Source organism: Chelmon rostratus, chromosome 20, assembly GCF_017976325.1.
Source record: "Chelmon rostratus isolate fCheRos1 chromosome 20, fCheRos1.pri, whole genome shotgun sequence".
Taxonomy (NCBI): domain Eukaryota; kingdom Metazoa; phylum Chordata; class Actinopteri; order Chaetodontiformes; family Chaetodontidae; genus Chelmon; species Chelmon rostratus.
The window spans coordinates 10,039,416-10,062,999 of record NC_055677.1 but is presented as its reverse complement, the minus strand read 5'-3'; the positions used below and the strand labels follow the sequence as shown (position 1 = coordinate 10,062,999).

At 43.5% G+C, this 23,584-nt stretch overlaps 1 protein-coding gene across 1 annotated transcript; it reads left to right on the top strand.

The window, feature by feature from the left end:
- The first annotated feature begins 356 nt into the window (after window positions 1–356).
- On the top strand, window positions 357–23,316 carry zbtb47b (zinc finger and BTB domain containing 47b). Its single transcript, XM_041961631.1, has 6 exons — window positions 357–490; window positions 16,017–17,399; window positions 18,307–18,454; window positions 18,952–19,067; window positions 19,836–19,980; window positions 20,543–23,316. The coding sequence occupies exons 1-6, from the start codon at window positions 488–490 to the stop codon at window positions 20,986–20,988; spliced, it is 2,241 nt and encodes a 746-aa protein (XP_041817565.1). The 5' UTR covers window positions 357–487; the 3' UTR covers window positions 20,989–23,316.
- The last annotated feature ends 268 nt before the right edge of the window (window positions 23,317–23,584 follow it).

Below are 23,584 nucleotides of genomic sequence, written 5' to 3'. Positions count from 1 at the left end.
TTCTGCAACATGGGAAATGGACGAACTCCCTGACCTCCGCATCTGTCTGCCAGAGTGACGTCACGCGGTTGCAGGAGCGCACAGTGAGAGGAAGCGCACCCAGGTTTGCGCCATATGGCTGAATGTCCTTCCCAGTTCTCCTGCGCACGGCCAAAAAAACAAAATAAATAAATAAAAAATCCAAGTCCAGTACAAAGAAATGCGCCTGTCTCGCAACTCCACGTTAAACAGTACCGTGTCCCTTTAAAAACGTCTGACAAAAAGCCCATATGATCCCCGAGCTCCAATCACCAATTCCTTCTGCAAAAGCAGCCTCTGCATTTTTGTCTGTCTGAATGCTACAGCAGCACGGGGGGAAAAAAGATTGAGGGATAAGGCAAAAGCTGAAGAAATGTGACAATTCAACGGTCATTTTCATGGCGAAGGGAAAACTGGTGCGAAAGGAGTTATTCTGGGACTCCTTCGAGCCTCGAAACGCTGGATCAAAATGGTAGGCTACAGAGGAGCGCTGCATTTTTGTTTATTTTTTTTTTTGTCCCTGTTTGATCTCTTGCAAATTTGAGCTACTTAGCAGGCCGATGAAACTTGCCACACTTGTGCCTCATTGTGTGTTTGGACCACAGGCTGTCACACGCGTGTTTTGTGCTTTGTATCCTTTGCGGTGAAGTTTGTAACTTGCCGACATTGCACAAGTTGGAAATTGAAGCTGCTGGAAGAATGCGATGGCTACAATAGCTACATTGATGCAGAGAAGGAGTTAAATTCTTTCATATCAGGGCGCTTCTGCAAAGGGCTCAGGTCGCGACTGGTGCAAATGTAGGCAGGATGAGTGAAAGTGAAGTGCACCCCCGCTTCTCCCCAGCAGCCAGTGCAGGACAAGTTTGTTAGGCTTTGACATTCATGCATGCATTAGAGTCTCCTCAGTGCGGTCCAGCAGAGGAGTGGATGTCACTCTTCATGTCTTAATAACTTCACATTGTTGCAGGTGGTAAAATGGTTAAGTAAGCAGCATATTAGCTTTGTATGAAGAGTCTTTTACAGTCAGATGCAAATGTAATTCCAGCTTTTGATAGTCAAAGCAGAAAATGTTTAACAGCACAGTCTTGGATAATGTGTGTTTAGTCTGCTGCATGAGGTCAGTTTCTTACTTGACAAACTGATATCTCGCTGTGGCCGTGATGAACTTGTGTTTTCAGCCGGAGTCCATGATGTTTTCATTCCCCGGACATGAAGATGATTCTGCACAGACAGGCTGATAGAGTTGTGGGAATCGAGGCAGATAGTGAGGCAGACAGTCCGCTCTGTCTCCAGGGTCATTTTAGGATGCCTCATTAGGAAAGCATGTGGAGCTTGATGCAGTGGTGGAGTAATCCCAGCGCGCGTTCACATCTGGAGGCTTGGGTTAATATCTGGGTCAGGTCAGCAGGGTTAGCCCTGGTGCTCGCTGGGTGGCTTCTGGTGGGAGCAAAGAGGGAGGGAGAGCTTTTTGGTATTGCTTTGTTTTTCCTCCCTTTTTGCTATTTGCTGTGTGTGTGTGTGTGTGTGTGTGTGTGTGTGTGTGTGTGTGTGTGTGCATGAGAGTACGCTGCGATAAACAAAGTGCAAAGTGTGCTTGGTGAATGCGGTGCGCCGGTGATCAGATACTGTATCGTTTGTCTGTTTTGGTAAACATGCCCCAGATAATTTCTGCAATTACTTTGTTGACATCAAAAGCGGATTAGTCCCCTCTAATTTTGTTTTTTATCAATAGCCTCACCTAAACTCTCTTATTCATGGATGGATTATTGAGCAGGCCTACCGGGCACAGGCCCAGTTGCCCAAGGGGTCAGGGGGCCTCAGTATGAAGACATTTTACACAGTTGACATTTCTTGTTGCAAAGTCAATAAAACAAAGAGACACAAAAACAGCTACAAAGAGACACAAAACAGCTGCAAAGAGACATGAAACAACTACAAAGAGATACAAAATGACCACAAAGAGCCAGAAGACAAGTAAAAATAGACACACAATGACCATAAAGTTATGTAGAACAACTAAAGAGATGCAGAATGACTACAAAGAGATGCAAAACAACTACAAAGACACACAAATCAACTACAGTGACATGTAAAAACAAGTATGACTAGAAACAAAATGACTACAAAGAGACACAAAACAACCACAAAGAGACACAAAACAACTACAAAGAGACAAATGACTACAAAGAGACACAAAACGACTACAAACAGTCATGCAGTCACATTGGTCAGGTCGTTTGTACTTGTTTTGTGTCTCTTTCAAATTGTCGGTCTTGTTCCTATGGAGGTGGGGTGGGGGTTTTTACATGTCTCTGCCCAAAGAGGCCCATTGTCTCACGCCCTCATTCAAATGAAAAGATTGTTTTAGTTTGTCTCTTAACATGGTGGATTTGTGAAACATGAATGCGCCTCAGCTTCGTACACACTTCAGATGATTATATTGCTCACTTTGAGCCGTCTGATACCGTTTAATTTCAGTGAGCGTTGTCAGGTCCTGAGTAGCTCCTTCTCTATCCTCACAGGGTGCTGTGAGTTTTACGTAACTGCCTATTCAGGGCATTCCTGCCCACCCTTGACTTTGAGGCTTCACTGTCTCTGGGTGCAGAGCGAGGAGACTGTCTTTAGTCCTTGTGACAAGTGCAGCCATTCCTGAGCCGCGGCAACAAACTCCAGCAGATATCTCTGGCCTCTGGTAGGAGGCCGCTCTCCTTGGAAACTTAGACCGTACTGTAGGTGCTGCTAATTTATGCCCCTGAGATTAAGAACAGTGGACAAGGCTGCAGAGAGCAAGGTCAAACTCACTGGGCTTATGTAAGGTTTCTTTTGTTCTTCATGTTAAAATGGCACAAGTTTCTTTGAGGTAAATATGGTTGCTTTTACTCTTTGAGTAAATCAGCAGCGCCAGCCAGCATCAGTGTCTTTTCATCTGGAGGAAACAGTTACTCCAGTTTAACCCCTGTGTCACTTTTTTTTTTTTTTTTTTTTTTAGAAATAACTGCATTATCAAAGAAGCCAAACACCTTTTTCTTTTCATAGAGCTTCATTTGAGGATTTGTATTAGCCGTCCATTGTCAGGCATTTAAAGATATTTAGAGAGTTTTTAAAAAAGGGCTCCTTCTAAAGTGTTCTGATAGCTTTCAACTGAATTCAGGCCAAAGACAGAGACTTAGGAGGAGCTTTAAAGCAGATCAGAACGAGTTTTCATGCTGTTGTCAGAGATTTGCCAAGCAGGAAAGAAGGGATCCTTGATCTGCTAGTCATCACAAATATTTGTTACACGTTTAGTCTGACGCAGATTAATGTTTTGGAGTGACTTCCATTTCTTTTTTTGCTGCTTTTCTATATAAGACTTGTACGAATGTCACCAGCAAATATGCTCAGATCAGTTTCTAATACTCCTCATCTGTCACAGTATCAAAAAATATTTCACCTCAAGCTAATAACTTATTTATTCATTATTCCTTTAATCTTTTTACCTTTTTAAAGGAATAGTTGAACATTTTGGCCAAGATGCTCATTCGATTTCTTCAAAGTTGCACTGAAAGGTTGACACCACTCTCATAACTGTACATTAAATATGAGCTACAGCTAGCAGCCAGTTATCTTAGCATAGCTTAGCAAAGAGACTGGAAACAGCTAACCTGGCTCAGTTCAAAACTAACAAAATCTGCCTAGTGACGTCTCTAAAGCTCAGTCGTGAAGCACTTTATGTCTCGTTTATTCGATCTGGGGGAAAAAATAAAGTGTAAAAACAACAATTTGCTGTTTTACGGAGGTTACGTGTCGGACATTTTCATGGTTCTGTGCGGTTGCCAGGCAACAAGCAGAGACATCAGGAAGTTGCTGCTCCCAGCCAAGAAACAGCCTGTCGTAAAAACCCATCGTAAAACGGCGAATTGAAGTGCTGGTATTTGCATTTCGTCACCGTTGGATAGAACCAAGCTAGCTGAGCTAAGCTTAGCGAACCGGCCGCTGGCTTTAGCCTCGTGTTTATTGTACATTATTGAACGCATTCCTTTCAGCTCACATTCACCATCTCCCTGTCGTCCATTGATTGGTTGCGGCTATAGAAAGCCGACGCTCCTCCTCTACCTCTTTTTCCCTTCCGTCCTCTCTGACCTTCTCATCAAACATATCAGCTGCCTCCACACACACAAAGAGTGTTGCCACACTCGAGAGATTCCTGTGATAAGGAGCTCTGTGGAGTCTCGTGTTAGCCTCTTCTCTCTGCGTGTCATGCTATGAAAGAGATGATAAAGATATCACAGTTTCATAGCCCTCGGGTGCGTCTGCACCTGTTCGCTGCTACGCTACAGAATGATCTTTTGTCTCTAATAGATCACTTCAAGGGTTCATCTTTCACTCTGTGTCATATATTAGACAAGATTCGGTCCCTTCACGGGCTTGATTTTTGTCTGACTTGATGCTGTTGTTTGCATTTTCCAAACAGGCATATCTCCGTGCGCCACATTTCGCCGTGCCACAGGTATTTGGCGTCACATCTCTGTGTTTACTGATGAATGCATGCGCAGCAGGTGAGTGTGTGTGTGTGCGCCCGACGTCGTGCACATGCGTGTACGGCGCTGGCCTGGGAACAGTGTGTTATGACTCCAGCAGAGCGGTGGTGTGTGAAGCGTTGTAACGTGTGTGTGAGGAGGAGATGCCAGCACCACGGGCCTCTCTCTTGGCCAGGCTTCCTGACTCAGCGCTTCCTCTCCCAGCTCATTGGCCGAGACACAAACTTCCTGGCAGAGCCTCAGCGCGGACGCTCTAACCTCATCGCTGCCGCCCCCCTCCCCTACACCCGCCTCCAGGCAGCTCCTTTGATTATCCAACCGCTCGTCAGAGTCATCTCAACTCCAGACGACCGCCGGTTGACGTCTTCTTTCAGCATCACTTCTGATTGGTCCACACAGGCTCACTGTCCCCCAGCTTTACCAAAACACAATGCTGTCAGGTTTGTTCACAGGACAAGCCGATAAAAAGACCCCACAAATCATGCAGCTGAGGCAAACCTGCTCACGCTGTCAAAATTCAATGTCCTGTACGTCACCAAGATGCCGCTCATGCTGCTCTCATCCTTATTTTTGTTTGTGCATCCCAATTTCATGCTCGGGTGAGCACGTATCAGTTGTAGATTGGCTTGTCACCTGTGGTTGCATTAACATATAGATGGAAATGTATTTAAATCTAATGGCGAACGCTGGTGGAGCTCCACCAGGGCAGGGCTGGGGCAAGTCCGAGCTGCCAGATTAGGACAGGGAAAAGCCTACAGTGTGGAGGGGAGATTGGATGTCTAGGATTAGAGCAGCACTAATGCTGATAATATTGTCTTTATTAATTGCAGCCAGCAGTGAATGCAGTGGTTAAGAAAGTTAAATGTTTTAATAGGCTGAGGGGAATAAAATAATTAGCTAAAGTAGTGGAAAGAGAAAACTGAATAGCCAGCAGCACATTTTAGAGTAATTTAGGATTTGCCTTTTGCTATATCTGAAATTGTCCTGCTGTACATTTTACCTGAAACCTCAGACAGTTTTCATGTGTTGAGGAAGTTCGGTCATGTCGAGGTCTTTGACTTTTCTCCTTTTACACAGGCAAATATTCATCAATACCGTACCAATATTTTCATTATTGATTAATCAGGAGGTTATTGTTCTCATTTAAAGGGATACTCCTGTGATTAAACGTTGCACTTAGATCATTTCCAGGCACTTATGAAGGACATATTTCAAAGTTGACAGCCAAAATAGATGGGGGGGGGTGGGGGGTGTCATTTAGCTCAGTCCTCATTGCACGATTGCACCTGACAAAGTTAGCAACTAGCTAACTAAGGTGAACATAGTGGAGATCAGAGTCAGATATTTCCAGCTGGAGTTGGTGGAGAACCAAACAGATGTATTTGCCATACACAGATGCAGAGAGCAATACTTTAAAAAACGCTGGCATCAGACGTAAAATGGGGTTTTGCTGACTTGTTGAATATTGATGTTCCTGTCTGGTGTTTTGCTGTTAGGGTCTGTTTTCACAGGCTGAGCGTATCTTCAGGTAGAGGTGTAGAGCCCCTTTCTGTCTCCCAAAGTCTCTCATAACACAGCTTTTTCATGATTTGTGAGGGCTGATGTCCCACCAATCTGCCTCACATGCACCACTAATTTACTGGATTATATAATCTCATACCAACACCACAAGGTGTAACTATCAGCCTTAATATCATTATTATCTGATAAACAGTGCCATCCCATTTGTATTAAACTCCACTTAAATGTGGCTGTGACCTCAGCAGTGAGCGAGCTGCCACCCGCCACTGTGGCTCTCCCTTTTAGTCATTGAACATTGATTTTTATTAGCATTTTTTATCATAGTGCTGTTATGATCACCGTGGGGCTTGTTAAAAGTGAGACCTTGTCACTTGTGCTATTACCAATCTGGCTCATCTATGCAAGAGCATGGTGTTTGATAACAGTATAATGTGCGTCCGGGCGCATTTAGATCCTCTTTTTTTCATGTCTTTGCATGCCTCAGCAGTGTCATCCCATACGCCGAATTTTGTTCGTTTTCCGTGCCAATCTTCTGTTTACTGACGTGGGAACAAATGCACCATTACGATGCAGGTATGCATGCATAGGTGTTTAGGGTTGCAGACGTGTGGGTGGATGTGCTCATGCATCTGCTACTGTATACGCTTCTTCCACCTCAAGGTCAGTGCTGGGTCTCTGTGCTGATTGGATTTAGAGAGGAGAGGAAGGAGTGCAGACTGCAGACAGAGGAGAAATCTTCCTCCAGACACGTGGACGGATTACGAGACAAGGGGCCTGTGGACACCACAGACATGTAAAAGCCCCCCCACAATGTTGTTGTTTGTGTCTCTTTGTGGTCATTTTGCATCTGTCATTTTGTGTCTCTGTGATTGTTTCGCATCGGTCTGTGTTTTTTTTTTTTCTTCTCTGTGGTCATGTTGCGCCTCTTTGTGTTTGCTTTGTGTCTCTTTGTGGTTGTCTTTGCATCTCTTTGTGGTTGTTTTGTGTCTCTTTGTGGTCGTTTTGCATCTCTTTGTGGTTGTTTTGTGTCTCTTTGTGGTCGTTTTGCATGTCTTTGTGGTTGTTTTGTGTCTCTGTGTTGTTTTGCATCTCTGTGGTTGTTTTGTGTCTCTTTGTGGTCGTTTTGTGTCTCTTTGTGGTCATTTTTCAGCTCTGGTGGTCATTTTGCGCCTCTTTGTGCTCATTTTGCATTACTTTGTTTTCATTTTGCATCTCTTTGTGGTATTTATGCATTACCTTTATGTCGTTTTGCATCCCTCTGCAATGATGAGCATGATTCATTTGCCTACCCAACACATAATGTTGACATTCACTCTAGTAAATGGAGGCTTTGGTCCAGGGGCCCCATGAGGCCTTGGGCCCCTGGGCTTGTACCCAGTAGGCTCAGTAATTCATCCATGACCAGACACAAACACTGAAACCAGGGAGACAACTTGGCAGACTGCTTTTGGTCCATGCCAGTCTTGCCCAGCCTGTATCCTAGACCAGATAACACAGTGAGGATTAAGCCATGCCATGATTCTCACCCAGAGAATCAGAATTCACTTCTCTGGCTCAGCTTCTCCGGGACTAAACCTATCTGTCGTTTGGCGTCAGCAGCAGGGAAGGTCTGGTGAGCACACAGAGGACACAGTGTCAGTCATTACCCTGATGACTTTTTAATGGCTGTCTGATTGGACTCCGCCAGAAATGACATGCCCTTGTCCTGTTCACTTCGGATGTGTTTACACGTGACCTGATCCATTTCCCGCCACGTAAAAGCACTCTGACGTTACTCTGAGGGCAAACTTGCTGTCGGAACTGGGTGTGTGTTTTTTTTTTCTTTGTGGAGAGTTTGTATTCGGGCCTGTCATGCTTTGCTCTCATCTGCACCGATGATGACTCAGGGATCTGTGTGTGTGTGTGTGTGTGTGTGTGTGCGTGTGTGTGTGTGTGTGTGTGTGTGTGTGTGTGTGTGTGTGTGTGTGGAGGGTGCAGCTCTCCTACCGTCTCCATGCCAGTGAGTGAGATGAGGCCTGACACCCTGCCCACTCTCCTTCCTCCGGGTGTCAGTCACGTCGAGGCCTGCGTCGGGCCCCTCAGCAGGAGGCCTCGCTGTGAGGAGGGCTGCTGAGTGTGCTCTTTACTGTAGGTTGAAGTGCTCCGTGGGTGGAAGTGGCAGAGCGTCCGAACCCCCCACCTTCCGGCTGGGTGACAAGAGGGCAAAGGCATGAGCTCATGGGATTGCTGTCTCCACAACTGTGGATGTTTTGGCTGATCTCTTTTTGTTCCAGATGGTCATTTCCAAGTAGACTGACTTCACCATGCATATGGACAGTTTGACATTTGGCTGGTAGCAAGTTGCACTTATTTGTAAATTCATTTAATGAGCATTTTGTGGCTTGAATGAGAGTTGCACAAGTCAGATTGTGTTGAGAGAACTGCTTTGCAGTATGGATTTGTATAGAGATTGGAGGTAGAGCTGTACTGTAATTAAATGATTGTCATGGTTTTGTGTTAAAATATACCGTAAGTAAAAAAACATTAAACGAATATATTCACTTTGTCCGAATGTAAGATGAGGAAAGACGAGCAAATTCTCACATCTGAGAAGCTGAAACCATCAAATGTTCAAAAAAATACCTTGAACATCTAATCAGTTCAATGAAATATCTGTCCATCAATTAATCACCTGATCGTTTCATCGTTCCAGTCTGAACGAATGATTAAAGCAGTTGATGATCGAGTTTAGTGGTAGAACTGTTGATTGGCAGAAAATTAATCAGCAGAAATGTTTATAATCACATCAAAGTTTAAGACATTTATCAAACACAAATGCTAAACAAGACTTAATAATGAAAATAATCATCTCTAATTTAATTATCAAGCAAAATGAAGTGTGAACACATGAGGGAATACTAACAGATGAGTGAGAATGTTCATTCTTGACCTTGGAAATAGCAGAATTGAATTCGTATCATAAGGTCCACTTACTTGGTTTCTCTGGATCTTTCAGTCACATCTTGTGGCCTTAATTAGCCGAGATTAATTAGAGTTTGCTCAGTAGTCTTGATGTTGGTTTACTTGTGATCACAATTTTGGTTGCGTGACAACAGGTGTTGTATGGAGAGGAATCTCCATCTCCATGACAACTGAGCAAACTCCATCACTGATGAAGGCTAAGAGATGTGTCTGGAAGCTCTGGATAAACAGTAATTGAACTTTGTGATATTATTTTTCTGTCAAATAATAACAGAGATCAGGGATGGGCTATATGATGGAAATCACTCTGACAATATTATAGAATAAGAAAATTAGATTTTCTAATATCAATTGATATGTATCTGCAAAATAACATAAGAAATAATCATTTATGTACAAAGGTGTTAAACGTGTTCCAATATTATACATCATACAAAACTCATGCACACACTGCATATGTGTACCTTTTTAAAAATATTATTGGTCAGAATAATTAATTTGGACAACAATAACATCAAAAAATTGCAACATGAGTCCACAGAAAATTGACATACAGTGATATTGAGTTATTCCTCATAGAAATATATTTTTAGTCCTACTTGAATTTGTTTATTCCATATATATTCTAAGTGTCCTCCAAGGTATTGTTATATTTAGACATTTGTAATATGAGCAAATGCACTAATTTGGAAGGCATGAGTATTTTACTGTGTGTCGTTGGTTTAAAGGAGTTCAGTCTGAGAGGTCTGTAGGCAAACAGAGAGAAAGCTCTAACCCCCGCAGTGTTTTCCCCCTGGGACTCCCTCCTGCCTGAATACAACCTGCCCTCCCTCGCACTATTGATGTGTCCATGACTCTGTGCTGTGCTCTGACATTGGCCCCCGCTAATGGCTCAGTCTGTTCACTGGTCGGCAAGAAAACAAGACAGTCGAGGTAGATGCGCTTTAGTTCCCTGCTCATAAATCTGCCGCCATACATGGCGAGTGCAAAAAAGTAGCAGAGCGACATCAAAAGGGAAGCAAAAGCTTTAGTTTACAGATGAGAAAAGGTTGAAGATGATGAAGATTTAAGACATTGTTAGGTTTTACTCAGGTGCCGCCCTGACTGGTGGCCATTTTCGCAGATCAGGTTCTGCTGTATTACAGTGAGCTGACAAGGGAACTTTTAAAATGGCGGCTCTGTGGAGGTCACGGCACATCCAGAGTCTATAGCTGAGCTGCACAGAGACTGACATGCAGACTTTATAGAGTGGTAAATCTGCACCGGCCGTCCAGTGCAAAGGTGTGCAAGAGAAAGGTCATTCTCACCAGTGAAAGTCAAATTAGAAAGAGGGATTTCACTCTCAGACTCGGCCCTGTCTGGCTCAGGTCCAGGATTTGGGTCTCTGCCAAGTGCAGGATTCACCAGTTGCTCACAACAGCCACTTTTTTTATCATAAGACATGCTGACCAATGAGTCTGACCATCGCTGAAGGTAACTAAAGCAACAATTAGTTTCTTTTTTCAGATGACTGGTGCAGGCTCCTCTTTGGCCAAGCTGTAATCCTGTGCATCATCCACCAGAGCTTCCTCAAAACTGGATTAGTCGTCAAGTAGTTTCAAAGTTTAAAACTTTGAATCCTGATTAAAGCATTGCCAGCAGGCTGATCAGGCAAATCTTCTTTAAATGCCTGATTTTCTTCCCAAAATGCATCAGTCTTGGACAAAGTTGGACAAATTTGATGTCTGACACAGACTTGAGTGAAACCCCATTAGACGAGTGGAACAGTGGAGAGCTGGATTTGGTTTTGTGTCAGCTGTGACCTTTTAGAAATGCTAAATTTGGCGTTTAATTACAGCGCATTCATCTGGCCAATTAGTATTTTGTAAAAAGCCGATGAAAAAAAGTGCATTATTGGGTTGGATCAGTGATTAAATCTGCTGTTGAAGACCATGTCACATGAGTGAAAGCTACTGATGTTGTGGTCAGTTCTTCTTTCCGTAGTCCATAAAATTTGAACATCTCCAGTTCTGTGACAACTGGACAAACTCCATCTGTCGATGAGGATCATTACATCTGATCAAAAGCTCCAAAACGTCTGATAAATGGACCTCGTGGTTTCTGACCAACGTTGCAGCTTTGACCTTTAATAACGGCACTAAAGTGTGAACACAGTATAGAGTAAAGATGATTTCTTTTGCATAAATGCTGTTTTTCATGTATGCATAAGCAGAACCGTCCTCTTCTATAACATGTAAGGGTACAGCTCAGGTAAAATCAATAAGGTTGTGATGGATTAAAACACGTCAACCTTGAGAGTTGCCTTGTGAAACAGGCCCTCTGAGGCTTCTGCCGTGCAAGGCGACCCCCTCACATGTTGTGCGTAGCAGATGAGTGAGGAAAGGGTGTACAGAGCTTTGATTGAAGCCCATTCAAATGACACCTCTTGTTGGGTGCGCCTGTAATCCCCCCCGCTGCGTGTTTGTCATGGGTCAGGCTAGATATGAATAATGTATTGGGAGACATCTGACTGAGAGGCTGGTTAAAGGTGGCGCTCCCTCTAATGACAGCAAACAAGCTCACTCCCTGACATTTCCGAGGAAAGGGGGGAGGCAGAGCGGAAAGGGGGGAGAGAGGGAGACAGAGAGATAATGATTGAGAAAGATGGAGGGAGTTGGATGCAGTTTTTAAATGCAAAGTATTTCCTTAATTTGTTTGGCGACAGTATGTGAGGAAATGTGACAAGATGCTTCGTCTTTGCGGCATATTGTGACAGACGCAGCAGCTGCATGCTGAATACAACTCTTTGCTGTTGGATTAAAACGTGTTAAATCCTGTGTTTAGATGAAAATGATGCAATCATTCACTGACTGAAACTCCTCTGTTATTCAGCAGCGCACAGATTAACTGAGCATCCGCACTTTAATGTTTTTCCTGGAGAAAAATACTAGAAATAAGGTTATTATTTATGAGCAAATGATTGAACATTTTGATGTTTTGCAAATGCATGAGCAACACACAGTTGGCAAACAAAAATATATTTTTGGTGTAGTCTGTGTTACAATTTGCCACAATTTCAGCCAATCAGAGAAAGTAGGTTATTTCCAATATGATAATTGATTACTAGGCAAGTAAAGACACATTTTAAGAATAGTAAGTAGGCATAATTTACCCCCTATGAAATTCGATAGGCAGCTAGCTAACTTCTGCCAGATAAGCAATAGCTAAGTAAGCTAGTTTGCTAACTTGATAATAGTTAGCCCCCTTTTTTAGGCTACTGTCGCTACATATACAGTTAGCAAAAATAACTGCGGTAAGTTTAGCTACCACTCAAAATTAGCTACCACTCAAAATTTCAAACCATAGGTCTTGAATTTCAAACAGAAATAGACAAAAGCACCTTTCTCAGTTCTAGGTGATGACCGTCAACTTTGTCAGCTGTAGGGACGTCTGTTGCTAACAGATGTTAGCCACTGTAGCTAGCTAGCTAATTCAGGTTAGCTCCTTGAGTTGGCAGAATTCTGTCTCCGCATGGCTTTTTAATTTTTCCACATGTTTCTCTTTGAAATGACAACCATGTAAACAAGCTTAAATATGGATTTTATGGCTACTTACATGGTAATACAAAGGCTGAGGCTAAAGCTGCATCTCCCAGGCAAAATGTTAGCATTCTCACCAGGTGTTGATCCATGTAGAAAACATGGAAATAAATCAGCAGCGTTGTTCTTGGATTGCAGGGTAAAGCTAGTGAGCCCAGTGGTGGCATTATAAAAAAAAAAAAGTAATAAGATTATTCTATGATTTTGAGGGGGCAAGTGAGTGAAACTGAGTGAGACCTTACAGTGCACTCATGTGGATGAGAGAAAACATGCAAATAAACTTAGTGAGCACAAGATGGGATTTTTACTTGTTCAAATTTTTCTGAAAAAAAAAGTATGTGCATGCAAAAAATATTTTTAGCGCTCAAAATTCCTCATTGCAAGCTCAGTATTGAGGTAAAAAGTCTAACGCCACACAGCATAAAAACAGCAGTGAAATCATTCGGGAACTCATTTGGAGTCCTGTTTTACCGGTGCAAATGGTGAACATCATTATTTTGCATTTTAAATTAATCAGGCAGTGTTTCACATCCATAAATGATTTATGAATAATGATTAATGATTAAGAAGAAGCGTCCACTGATCATGCTGTTGTTTTGTTTCAAAGAATATGAACTAAATCTACAACCCAAAGTACTGTGTCATGCAAATACACCCTGCATCAAACCTTTGAAATTGTTGCTTCCTTTATTTTGACCCTAAGCAAATGATGCTTTGAATCTGTTGATATTCATCCTATAGGATTGAATCTATGACTGTGTTGTCCTGGTTGAATCCCAAAAGAAGAAGCCGATCGTTATCGCTTAAAGAGCATAACTTCCAGTCTGCAACTTATACTTGATCTGATTAAGGCTGCAGCGTTTTGCCCATGGGCGATGTCTGTAGCCTTACACAGAGAGAGATAACACGATCTCCACTCCTCTCTGGCTTGGAGTCCAATTTAGCAGCTCAAAACTATGAATAAATCTAACACTCCATAATTGAATTCTTCAAACGGGCCAGATTTTCAAGGTTAGGCCTAAATGCAAATCCATTTTGCAGCCTTAACAATGAAAAGTCATTTTCATTGATCTTAAAAAGAAAATATATTGGGCAGCAGGGAAATGCAAAGAGCTATTTTCAATGCAAAGAACAATGAAGAGTCTTTGTAGTGTGATTCTCATTTACTACAGAACTGCACATAAATTCCATAATGGTTATTGTTGCAAAATGACTTAATAATTTAATCTCTTTTCCTTTTTCTTTTTTCGGCATTGTCCTCTCTCTCCTTCTGCATGGACAACTGTAGATACTGAAAAACAAGAGATGTAATTTACAACTCATAGCTACATCATCTCCAGCAACATGTCAGCCAAAACAAGGCTTGTATCAATACTTGTCCTTTTGGGCCGTCAAGAGATGCCTTGAATGATAAATTCCATTAATTGTTTGGAGGGTTAGTTAGTATTTATTCGGCATGGTTTCCCTAATTATTTCTCCCGACGTGTTTTGTCTTGTGCATAATTCTCCATTCCTCAGGGACAGTGTAGTGAGTGGGTGTGCTGAGAGAGCCGGCTAATGGGAGGGAGATGGCACTGAATACCAATGCTCCGACCAGTCGGCCTTTGCAGAGACCAGACACTGTGTTTGTGTTTGTTGTGTGTGTGTGTGTGTGTGTATATGTGTGTGTGTGTGTGTGTGTGTTTGTGCATGGTTGCACATCACATATGCGTGTGTGTGTGTGTGTGTGTGTGTGTGTGTGTGTGTGTGTGTGTGTGTGCTTACTCTGTTTGCTGCTCTGTCCCCACTCACATCCCGTCTGGATCGAAACCCTGCCCTTCCTGTGCTAAAATAAACCCACCTTGGGAAGTTGAGGACCTTGCACAGAGCGCTGAGTGTTACACCTTTTGATTTTTCTCTGACTCGTATCGTGCAGCATGCATGCAGTTCGTGACTTTGTGAAGCACACTTAGGAAAACAGTAAAACACCTATACAGAATAATCACAATGTTATGTGATGGAAATTAGCTATTGTTCAATTTCTTTTTAAGTAAAACAAAAGTAATCTTACTTCCAGAGCTCCATCTGGGGATGAAGCAGTAGTTGAAAGCTTATAAAAAGGCTAGCAAGTCGAACTTGTTATGACAACTTGTCTACTATTATTTATTTTAATACTTTTATGCACACAGAGCCATGTCTACATGTGTGATCCCTCTTCAAACATGCCATTCACGATCCATTTGAGTTCTGTGGGTAAGGACTTGCACATATTTGATTCCCTCAATAGAGGGGGCAGGTTTTAAAATGTTTTCGTTTGATGCTTTGGACACGGCTCATTGAAGTACCATCCGCCCATCTGCACCACAGGGTCACAGGTGGGCTGGAGCCTGACCCAGGGTGGGTACACCCTGTCCAGGTCACCTGACTATCACAGGGCTGACACAGACAGACAAACAACCATACTCAGTCACATCTACAGGAAACTCCCGGAGGGGTCGCTAGTAAAATGTGTTTTTGTCCATCTTAAAAACTTGTTTGGGTTATAATGGAACAACCCAAGCAATTTATAGTCACTTATCTGGGTGGAGGTGGAGGGTAGATGATGGTGGTGGTGGATACATGGTACTCAGCATTGAATGTTTTAGGTTATTTATCACATATGTTATGTGCATGTAGCCTCATGGTGTATGTATGTGGTCAGGAGGGGAAGGCAGAGAGAGAGGCACTGAACTGAATGCATATTTAAACACACCTCCATCCTCAATGTCAGTTACTGCGTCTGAAGTTGTGTGTGTTGCCGTGCTGTCAGGAGGTGGTGGTGGGAGGAGAGGAGATGTCCATCCTTGTCAGATTCTTTAACATCTGTGGTCCGTATAGCCAACACTGCTCTGACCAGTACCGAGTCACAGCCCGCTCACTGACAATCACTGCTACCAAACACACAGTTAATGATCACACACGGGTGCACAAATAAAACAAAAGCAGCCCGCAGCAGTGATACATAACAGCATCCTGCCACACGTCTGGAGCTCATCGTCCTGTCACCCGGTTGGCTCTCATGGGCTGCAGCATCTCATTTTAACACCATATGGAAGATATCACAGCATGCTGAGGTGTCGTGTGAAAACGAAACATTTGTTTTGACAACATGTGCTGGTTTTCTGAAATAACAAGAAAGTTTTGCGATATAAAAAGATAAAGTGATATGTTGTTGTACCAGGAAACACTTCTCGTAAAAACTGAATAATTTGCTATCAAGTAAAAACTAGAAGTGTTTCTTGTTATAACCAGAAACTGAGGCAATATTTTTTTTGTCATGGTGGCAGCAATATGCTGCAGGAGAGATCTAATTGGCTTCCTATCCAGAACTTTAAATGATCATGTTACTGTGTGGTAATTTTGTCCTTTCTATTTTAACCTTTTCTCTGTTTCCCCCCTCCAGCTCATAGTGGAGAAGACCACAGATTTCCCCTCTGCTGAGTTCTCTCTGGTGGAGGATGTGGCTCTGCACTTCACCTGTTTGATGGACAGGCTGAACGAGCAGCGCCTCTTCCAGCCTGACCTGTGTGACGTCGACATCGTTCTGGTGCGTCAGCACAGCACCTTCCCGGCCCACAAGGGCGTGCTGGCGGCCTACAGCCCTTTCTTCCACTCTCTTTTCGCCCAAAGCAAACAGCTGCGGCGGGTGGACCTGTCGCTGGACGCCCTGACCTCACAGGGCCTGCAGCAAATCCTCAACTTCATTTACACCTCCAAGCTGCTTGTGAGCAGCCGCACTGTCCGCGACGTGCTCAACGCCGCGACCCTGCTTCAGATGAGCGACATCGCAGCCTCCTGCCGCGACCTCATCAGCAGCCACTCGCTCAGAACCACCTGTGCAGATATGGCCAGTCAGGAAGGGCTCGGTGGCGGTGACCCAGCTGCTGTAGCGATGCCCCCCAGCCAGCTGTACTCGGAGATCAAGCAGGAGTCGGAGCTGGGGAGGGTGTACAAGAGGGAAGGCAGCAGCCCGTTCTCTGTTAGAGTGGAGGAGGCGGGCAAGACGACCTCCCAGCAGAAGCAGTATTACCAGAAAGAGGACGGGTCAGGGGGCGGGGCGAGCACAGGTGTGGCTGCTTTGTGCAAAGTCGAGAGCAATGGGGAGGAGTCGAAAACCGCTGATGGCCACGCCTCCTTCAACAGAGACCAGATCATTGTTGAGGTCAACCTCAACAACCAGACCCTGAATGTGTCAAAGGGATCAGAGGGCAAATCCGCCACCGCCACGGAGACGGCCACCATCTTTGGTCACTGCCATGACAACGAGAGAGACTCGGAGGACGATGAGGAGAATGAGGCGGAGAACAACGACACAGTTGGAGAAGAGGATGACGATGACCTGAGGAGGGGGGACGTACTGGGGCACAGCAGTGAGGAGGAAGATGAGGAGGAAGACGAGGAAGAGGAGGAGAACACACTTAACATTCCAGGCTTGGAGCAGCCGACCATGATGGATCGACCTCGCCGGGGCACCAGGGCCTTTGCCATGGCGGGTACGACTGCCTCCATGCGGCAGACACTCACAGAGGCCACGCTGGCCAACCAGCGGCAGGGCGGGAAGAGGACGCTGGACGCAGAGGGCCTGGGCCAGAAGGTGAGGCTGGAGGAAAAGCAACATTTCCCCTGTAAGAAGTGCCCTCGCGTCTTCAACAACTGCTGGTACCTGGAAAAACACATGAACGTCACTCACAACCGCATGCAGATCTGCAACAACTGCGGGAAGCGCTTCCTGCTGGAGAGCGAGCTGCTGCTGCACCAACAGACCGACTGCGAGAAGAGCATCCAGGTACGATTCAATGGCGACAAAATCAGCTGATTTCAAAGTAATCCGCTGCTATCAGCAGATTTGCTTGTCAAGACCAAGAATACGCATGCAAATTTTTCATGTTGAGTTCAAGCTCGGTAAGGCTACCATGCCCACTCAGGAGACAGGAAGTGGATACTACTTTCATACCATTGGCTCAGCTTGTACTGGGTTAACACTGTGTAGTTCCATATTTTCTTACAAAAGACACTTAAATCAAACATCAGTCCGAGTTAAGGTAAATAAAGGATGATGCTTCATCTACTGTACTGTCAAGAGTAAAGTCTAGATCAGTGAAACTAAATTTGATTTTCAGTAGGGTTACTGCATTAATGCAATCGTTACAGTGACCAGTTTTGTCACATTTTGTTTACTAGATTGATCTAAAAGCCTGTGAATACAGGAAATAGCATCCATATGTTTTTGGTTTGTTATGGTTTATTTTGTTTTTGACTATATTTTGTCATCCTCATATCAGACATAAACCAGTTTCAACTTTTAAGATTTTATTTTGTCGCTAATTAGGAAATGCACAGTTGCAATCATATCAATATATATATATCAACACTGATCAGAGTCAGTTACTCAGTCAGCTGGCAGTCAGTAATAATACATATTGATATATCTCAGCACCTTCACTATTAGCTGCTCTGCAGTGAGCAGCTGGGCTCCTGCTGTGGTTTTGAAGATCATTTGCTGCTTTAATCTACTGACTCTAATTGCTTTTTTGGTACAGTGCACGCTCAAGTATCTGTGTAAGCTCACACACCTGGATTGTATTCCTAAAGACTGTTCCAGATAATGATCTTCTTAATATCCAATACCCAAAATAGCTCCAGTAATAACTATATTTTGCTTCCTCTTGTTTTGTTTTTTTTTTTGACTGAAGTGTGTAACATGTGGCAAGGCCTTCAAAAAGCTGTGGTCGCTACACGAGCATAACAAGATCGTCCACGGCTACGCCGAGAAGAAGTTCTCCTGCGAGATCTGCGAGAAGAAGTTTTACACCATGGCTCATGTCAGGAAGCACATGGTCGGTGAGTGGCAGCAAAATCAGTGATCCCGGTCGGTCACTTTGTTCCCGTTTGTTGCTGTAGGCTTCCTTTTCCACGTCCCGCTGATTGTTGTGCTGGATTTGTTTTGGGTGTTGCTTTCCTCTTCCACTTTTTGGGAGATAAACATCTTATTTCCCAGTCAGGCATACCTCATTCCCTGTGCACATCTGTGTTTCAGCAAAGCGCCATATGTCATTGAGTCCCATTTATCCTTCCCACTTAAGGAGTGACTTGAGAGTTCGATGTGGGAACTTGAGAGGAGATAGCTTGTTGACTAGATGAGACACATCCATTGTATTTAGCATCGTAATTAGCCAATGAAAAAGCATCTCAGTGTTGTTCCTTAAGTGCTATTTTAGGGTGGCAGTTTGCTTATTTGTCTTCCTGTTGTTGTTTGATCAAGAGTGGCTCGATATTGAATATCATTAATCTTCTTGTACCGTGTGTGTGTGTGTCTGTGTGTGTGTGTGCGCGTCCAGCCCATACGAAGGACATGCCGTTCACCTGTGAGACATGCGGGAAGTCGTTCAAGCGCAGCATGTCCCTTAAGGTTCATTCTCTGCAGCACTCAGGAGAAAAACCCTTCAAGTGCGAGGTTTGAGCTCCTTTCATACGCTGCCGCTGCTGGCCACTTCACTCACATGAAGAGTTTTATTCCAACTGAGATATCCACCACTTTAAAACCTGTAATTTCTTCAATTATTGGTGTCTCGAATGTGATAGGTCTCTTTATGTCCTTTGCTTGTGCAATACTCAGGGCCAAGGAGTCCAGATGAGACAGGGATCCAGATGTGCTGATCCAAAAAAAAAACATCATTACCAAAGTATTAACATTAACAGCCCATAAGTGCTTAAAGGAATAGTTGGGTATTTTGGGAAACTCCTTTATTCGCTTTCTTGCTGAGACTTAGATAAAAAGATTGAAACCAGTCCTGTGTCTGTACTGTAAGTATGTAGCTACAGCGCAGAGAGGATTAGCTTAGCTTTACATAAAGACTGGAAACAGGGGGAAACAGCTGGCCTGGCTCAAGTTACATGCTACTGGCTGTACCTTCATATTTACAGAGGGGTGTCAGTCTTCTCAACTGACTTATTCTTCCGCTTTTTTTGGCTAGGGGTCTGCGCAGTGTAATGCGAAAAAGACAAGAATTCCCCAAATTTTAAACTATTAAAATTTTAATGTGTTTTCAAACAATTTAAAAAACTATAACCTAAATTTTCTGGACAGTTGGGCTGCTTGTGAAATTGGACCTATTTTCATATTTGAAGTTGCATAAGTCAGCATGTATAACACCCATAGTACAGTTCATATTTCACAATAAATTCTTTGGATTTTATAACTGTTCACTGTGTACCATTTCAGAACTGTAGCGAGCGCTTCCAGTATAAATACCAGCTGCGCTCCCACATGAGCATCCACATCGGACACAAGCAGTTCATGTGCCAGTGGTGCGGAAAGGACTTCAACATGAAGCAGTACTTTGACGAACACATGAAGACACACACTGGTGAGTCACCCCTTGCACTATTTCTGAGGATTTTCAAGGGTGTCTTGATACTGAATCCCAGTAGAGCAACGTGTTTTAAACCAGCATTAGATGATTTTTCTGGCCACTTGGGGGCAGTCACGTATTATCCTCTATTAAAGATGTCATGTTGAGTTTTCTTGTAGACAAACTGAAGTCTGTGTACATTCAGAGTTATTCACCATAACACATTGTGTGTCTAATAAATGCAGAATAGTCTGAAACCATCAGCATGCTTGTGTGTCTTCTTGCACAATCACAGTACAATTAAAATGGGAGTCCAACTCATAGAAGCAGTGCTCCATTGTGCAGCTGGTGGTTAAAAACTCCATAGTGTACCTTTAAGTTGATATGGCAAACTGGTTAGCAAAAAGTGAACTATTCACACCTCCTGCAGACAGGCGGCAACATTAGCATCTATTTGAAGGTGTCTTTATGGCCACCTGACGACTCTAAGTCCTCCTCTGAGCTCTGTTTTGGTCTCCTTCAACGTCCCAAGAAAATGTAGCCGTGTTTTCAGCTCTTTGCGTCCCTCTTCGTGCAGGAGAGAAGCCGTACATCTGTGAGATCTGTGGGAAGAGCTTCACGAGCCGGCCGAACATGAAGCGCCACCGCCGCACCCACACGGGGGAGAAGCCCTACCCCTGCGAGGTGTGTGGCCAGCGCTTCCGCTTCTCCAACATGCTCAAGGCCCACAGGGAGAAATGCTTCCGCGTCAGCAACCCCATGGTTACCGACGGCAACAACCCCCTCGGCCTCGACCAGCCTCTGGCCTCGCCCGCTGTGGACTCTTCCGGTCAGGTGCAGCTGGGGGCGGGGCTCCCGGCCACGTCTGTGACCACACCCGCTGCTGCCTCTAGCCCCCACCCCCTCCATGGAACCCAGCTGTCTCTCCCCTTGCTGCACTCCATGGGCGGGCTGCCTCCCACCCCACATTTACCCCCGCCACCTCCCCTGTTCTCTGCTGGTAGGATGAACTCCAACAACTAACAAATCTCTGTAGCATCAAAAGCACTTTGATTACTTTTTGTTTTGTTTTTCGTAGAGCTTTTAAGAGGACTCCTGCAGCGGGAGAGTGACCCACCTCAGCGATATTTACACTGAGGGGGAAAACTGACTGAAGGCTACATGGAGGCCTCATGAAAAACATGCATACACCTACCACAATAAGAAATAGTTATTTTTTACTCTGTTCAATACAATAGATAACCTCAGAGTCCAGTAGGACGTGTTGTCACCACGCTTCTCCTCATGCATTTCACAACTCTGTTCTGGTTTCATTTGGGATTTTCCACTACCACACACATCTCTCCGGAGCCTTGCACAATGCGTTGATTGTAGCATCTTTTACAAAGTAGGAGGAGGAGTTTCCTAAATCTTCACTCTTACGTAGGTCATCAGGCGAGCAAGAACCATACTATGATGAGAAAAAATGCTTTATTTTTGGTCGTTCTCTGCCAAGATGTAGCGAGTGGTTCTGGTCTGACCCAGCAATAACCAAATGCTGATTTGTCTTTGAGCATATACTGTACATGTATATGGCATTGCCAATAACCAAATCCTGTTAGCTCACCCGCTATAGTTAGAAAAAATTAAACAGCATTTATAATCGATCCTGCACCTTACATTTAACTCTAGTGATATTTAAAATGTACTCCTAATTGTCTTCATTTTTATAATTGTGGTAGTGTGTAATTCGTGGCACGTTGCGTCTATTTGTCAGGACGTAAGAGAAGTCGTGATGCGTGGAGAGTCAGTCGTGCAATGCAGTGTGTGGTGTTTGTGACTGTGTGTGTGTGCGTGAGAGCAAAGACGGGAGATGACGAGCTTCAGATCTATGTTAAGCTAATCGACGCTTGAGCTTCCCCGAGTCAGGAGATGGAGTAACTTGTCGACTCGCATCTTTTGCTTACATTAAGCAAGACCGCTCTTCTCCTGTAGATCTGGCTTTGAGATGATATGGCACTTTTCTGTGACTTGTTAGTAAAACCTAATGTACTCAGCCCTACAGTGTATTTGTAGGTTTAAAATCTAATGTTAATGTTAACTTCCAGCTCATTTCCCAACTAAACCCGATCTATGTAATTAGTTACCAAGAGTGTAGGGATAATAATCGCAAAAACCTGCTTATGTAGCTCATTAAGTGTGCACATGTCATCATGATGTATATTGTGAAATGGTAAACGTTATATTCCAATGCTTAAATCTCTCAAAGAGCACTGACAGCGATTACTTGTGGCACAACAGAGCGCATCACTAAAAGGGCTCCTTATGATTACATCGCTATTATAAACTAGTCAGTTCCTCATAACAGTGATCTGCAGAAGCTGATCAAACACATTCAGGATGTAATACTGCTCAAAAATGTGTGGCTCTATGTGCACTTTTGACAACTTTAAAAGAATATTAAATCAAATCCTTGTCAGTAAAAGTTTTTCTAAAGGAATGTCTGACATTTTGGGAAATAAACATCTTCGCTTTCTCGCTGAGAGTTAGATGAGAAGACTGGTACCACTCCTGTGTCTGTATGATAAATATGAAGCTAAAGCTTGCAGGTGGTTAGCTTATGTAGCTTAATACAAAGATTGGAAACAAACGGTAACTGCTAGCGTGGCTCTGTTTGAAGGTAAACAGTCACATATAAGTGTAATAATGCCAATTTGTGATTTTGCTGGGGTTTAGAATGCTTTTTTAGATTAGTAAACTAAAACAAGATACGTTAGCTTAGCATAGAGACTAGCAACAGGGGGAAATGGCAAGCCTGGCTCCGTCAAAGGGGAACAAAACCTGCGTACCAGCTCCTCTAAAACTCATAAATTAGCCAAGTCCCTGCTTCCAGTCTTTCTGAACTGAGCTGACTGACTGTTGGCTTTAGCTTCATATTTAATGGACAGATATGAGAGTGGTATCAACCTTCTCATCAAAATCTCTGTAAGGATAATCATACTTCTCAAAATGTCAAAATATTCCTTTAAATCAATCAATGAATTATCCAAAAATAGTCTCTGTGCACTATCGATGCACTCCCGCTCACTTTATCTATAGATAGCCTATTTGTAGTGTAGCATTAACCTGTAAATATTGTTAAGATGTGTTTCTTCCTTGTGATTAATTCCTCATGTTTACATTTGGAGAGTCAGTTGAATGTGCCCCCACATGTGTCTTGGCTGGTACTACCGAAAGTTGGAATTTGTGGATAAGCTTTTGTAAATGTAATAAGATGTTCATTGTTTATTTAAAAGACAAATTTAAGCACCTTAGTGTTGTCTTAGCTCACCCCAGTTAACATGCATTTCTTAAACTGCCATGGAAAAATGGTGAGGGCCACGTCAGATGTTATTTGATAATGGTACTTTGTCTTTTTTTTTTCATGTGTTTAACACATGTTTTGTACTTTGATTTGCTGCTTTTGTACAGGGTCCAGTTTGAGACTGCCCTTTAAATGAAAAAGTCTAGAGCTGTTAAATTGTTGAGTATATCCTGGCTGTGATAAATCCAATTTCGCCTTAATGGACAGTTGAGCTCCCGGGTCAGAAATGAAGTACGGTTTACACATTTGGAGCAGTTTGATGAGGTAACTGCCAAC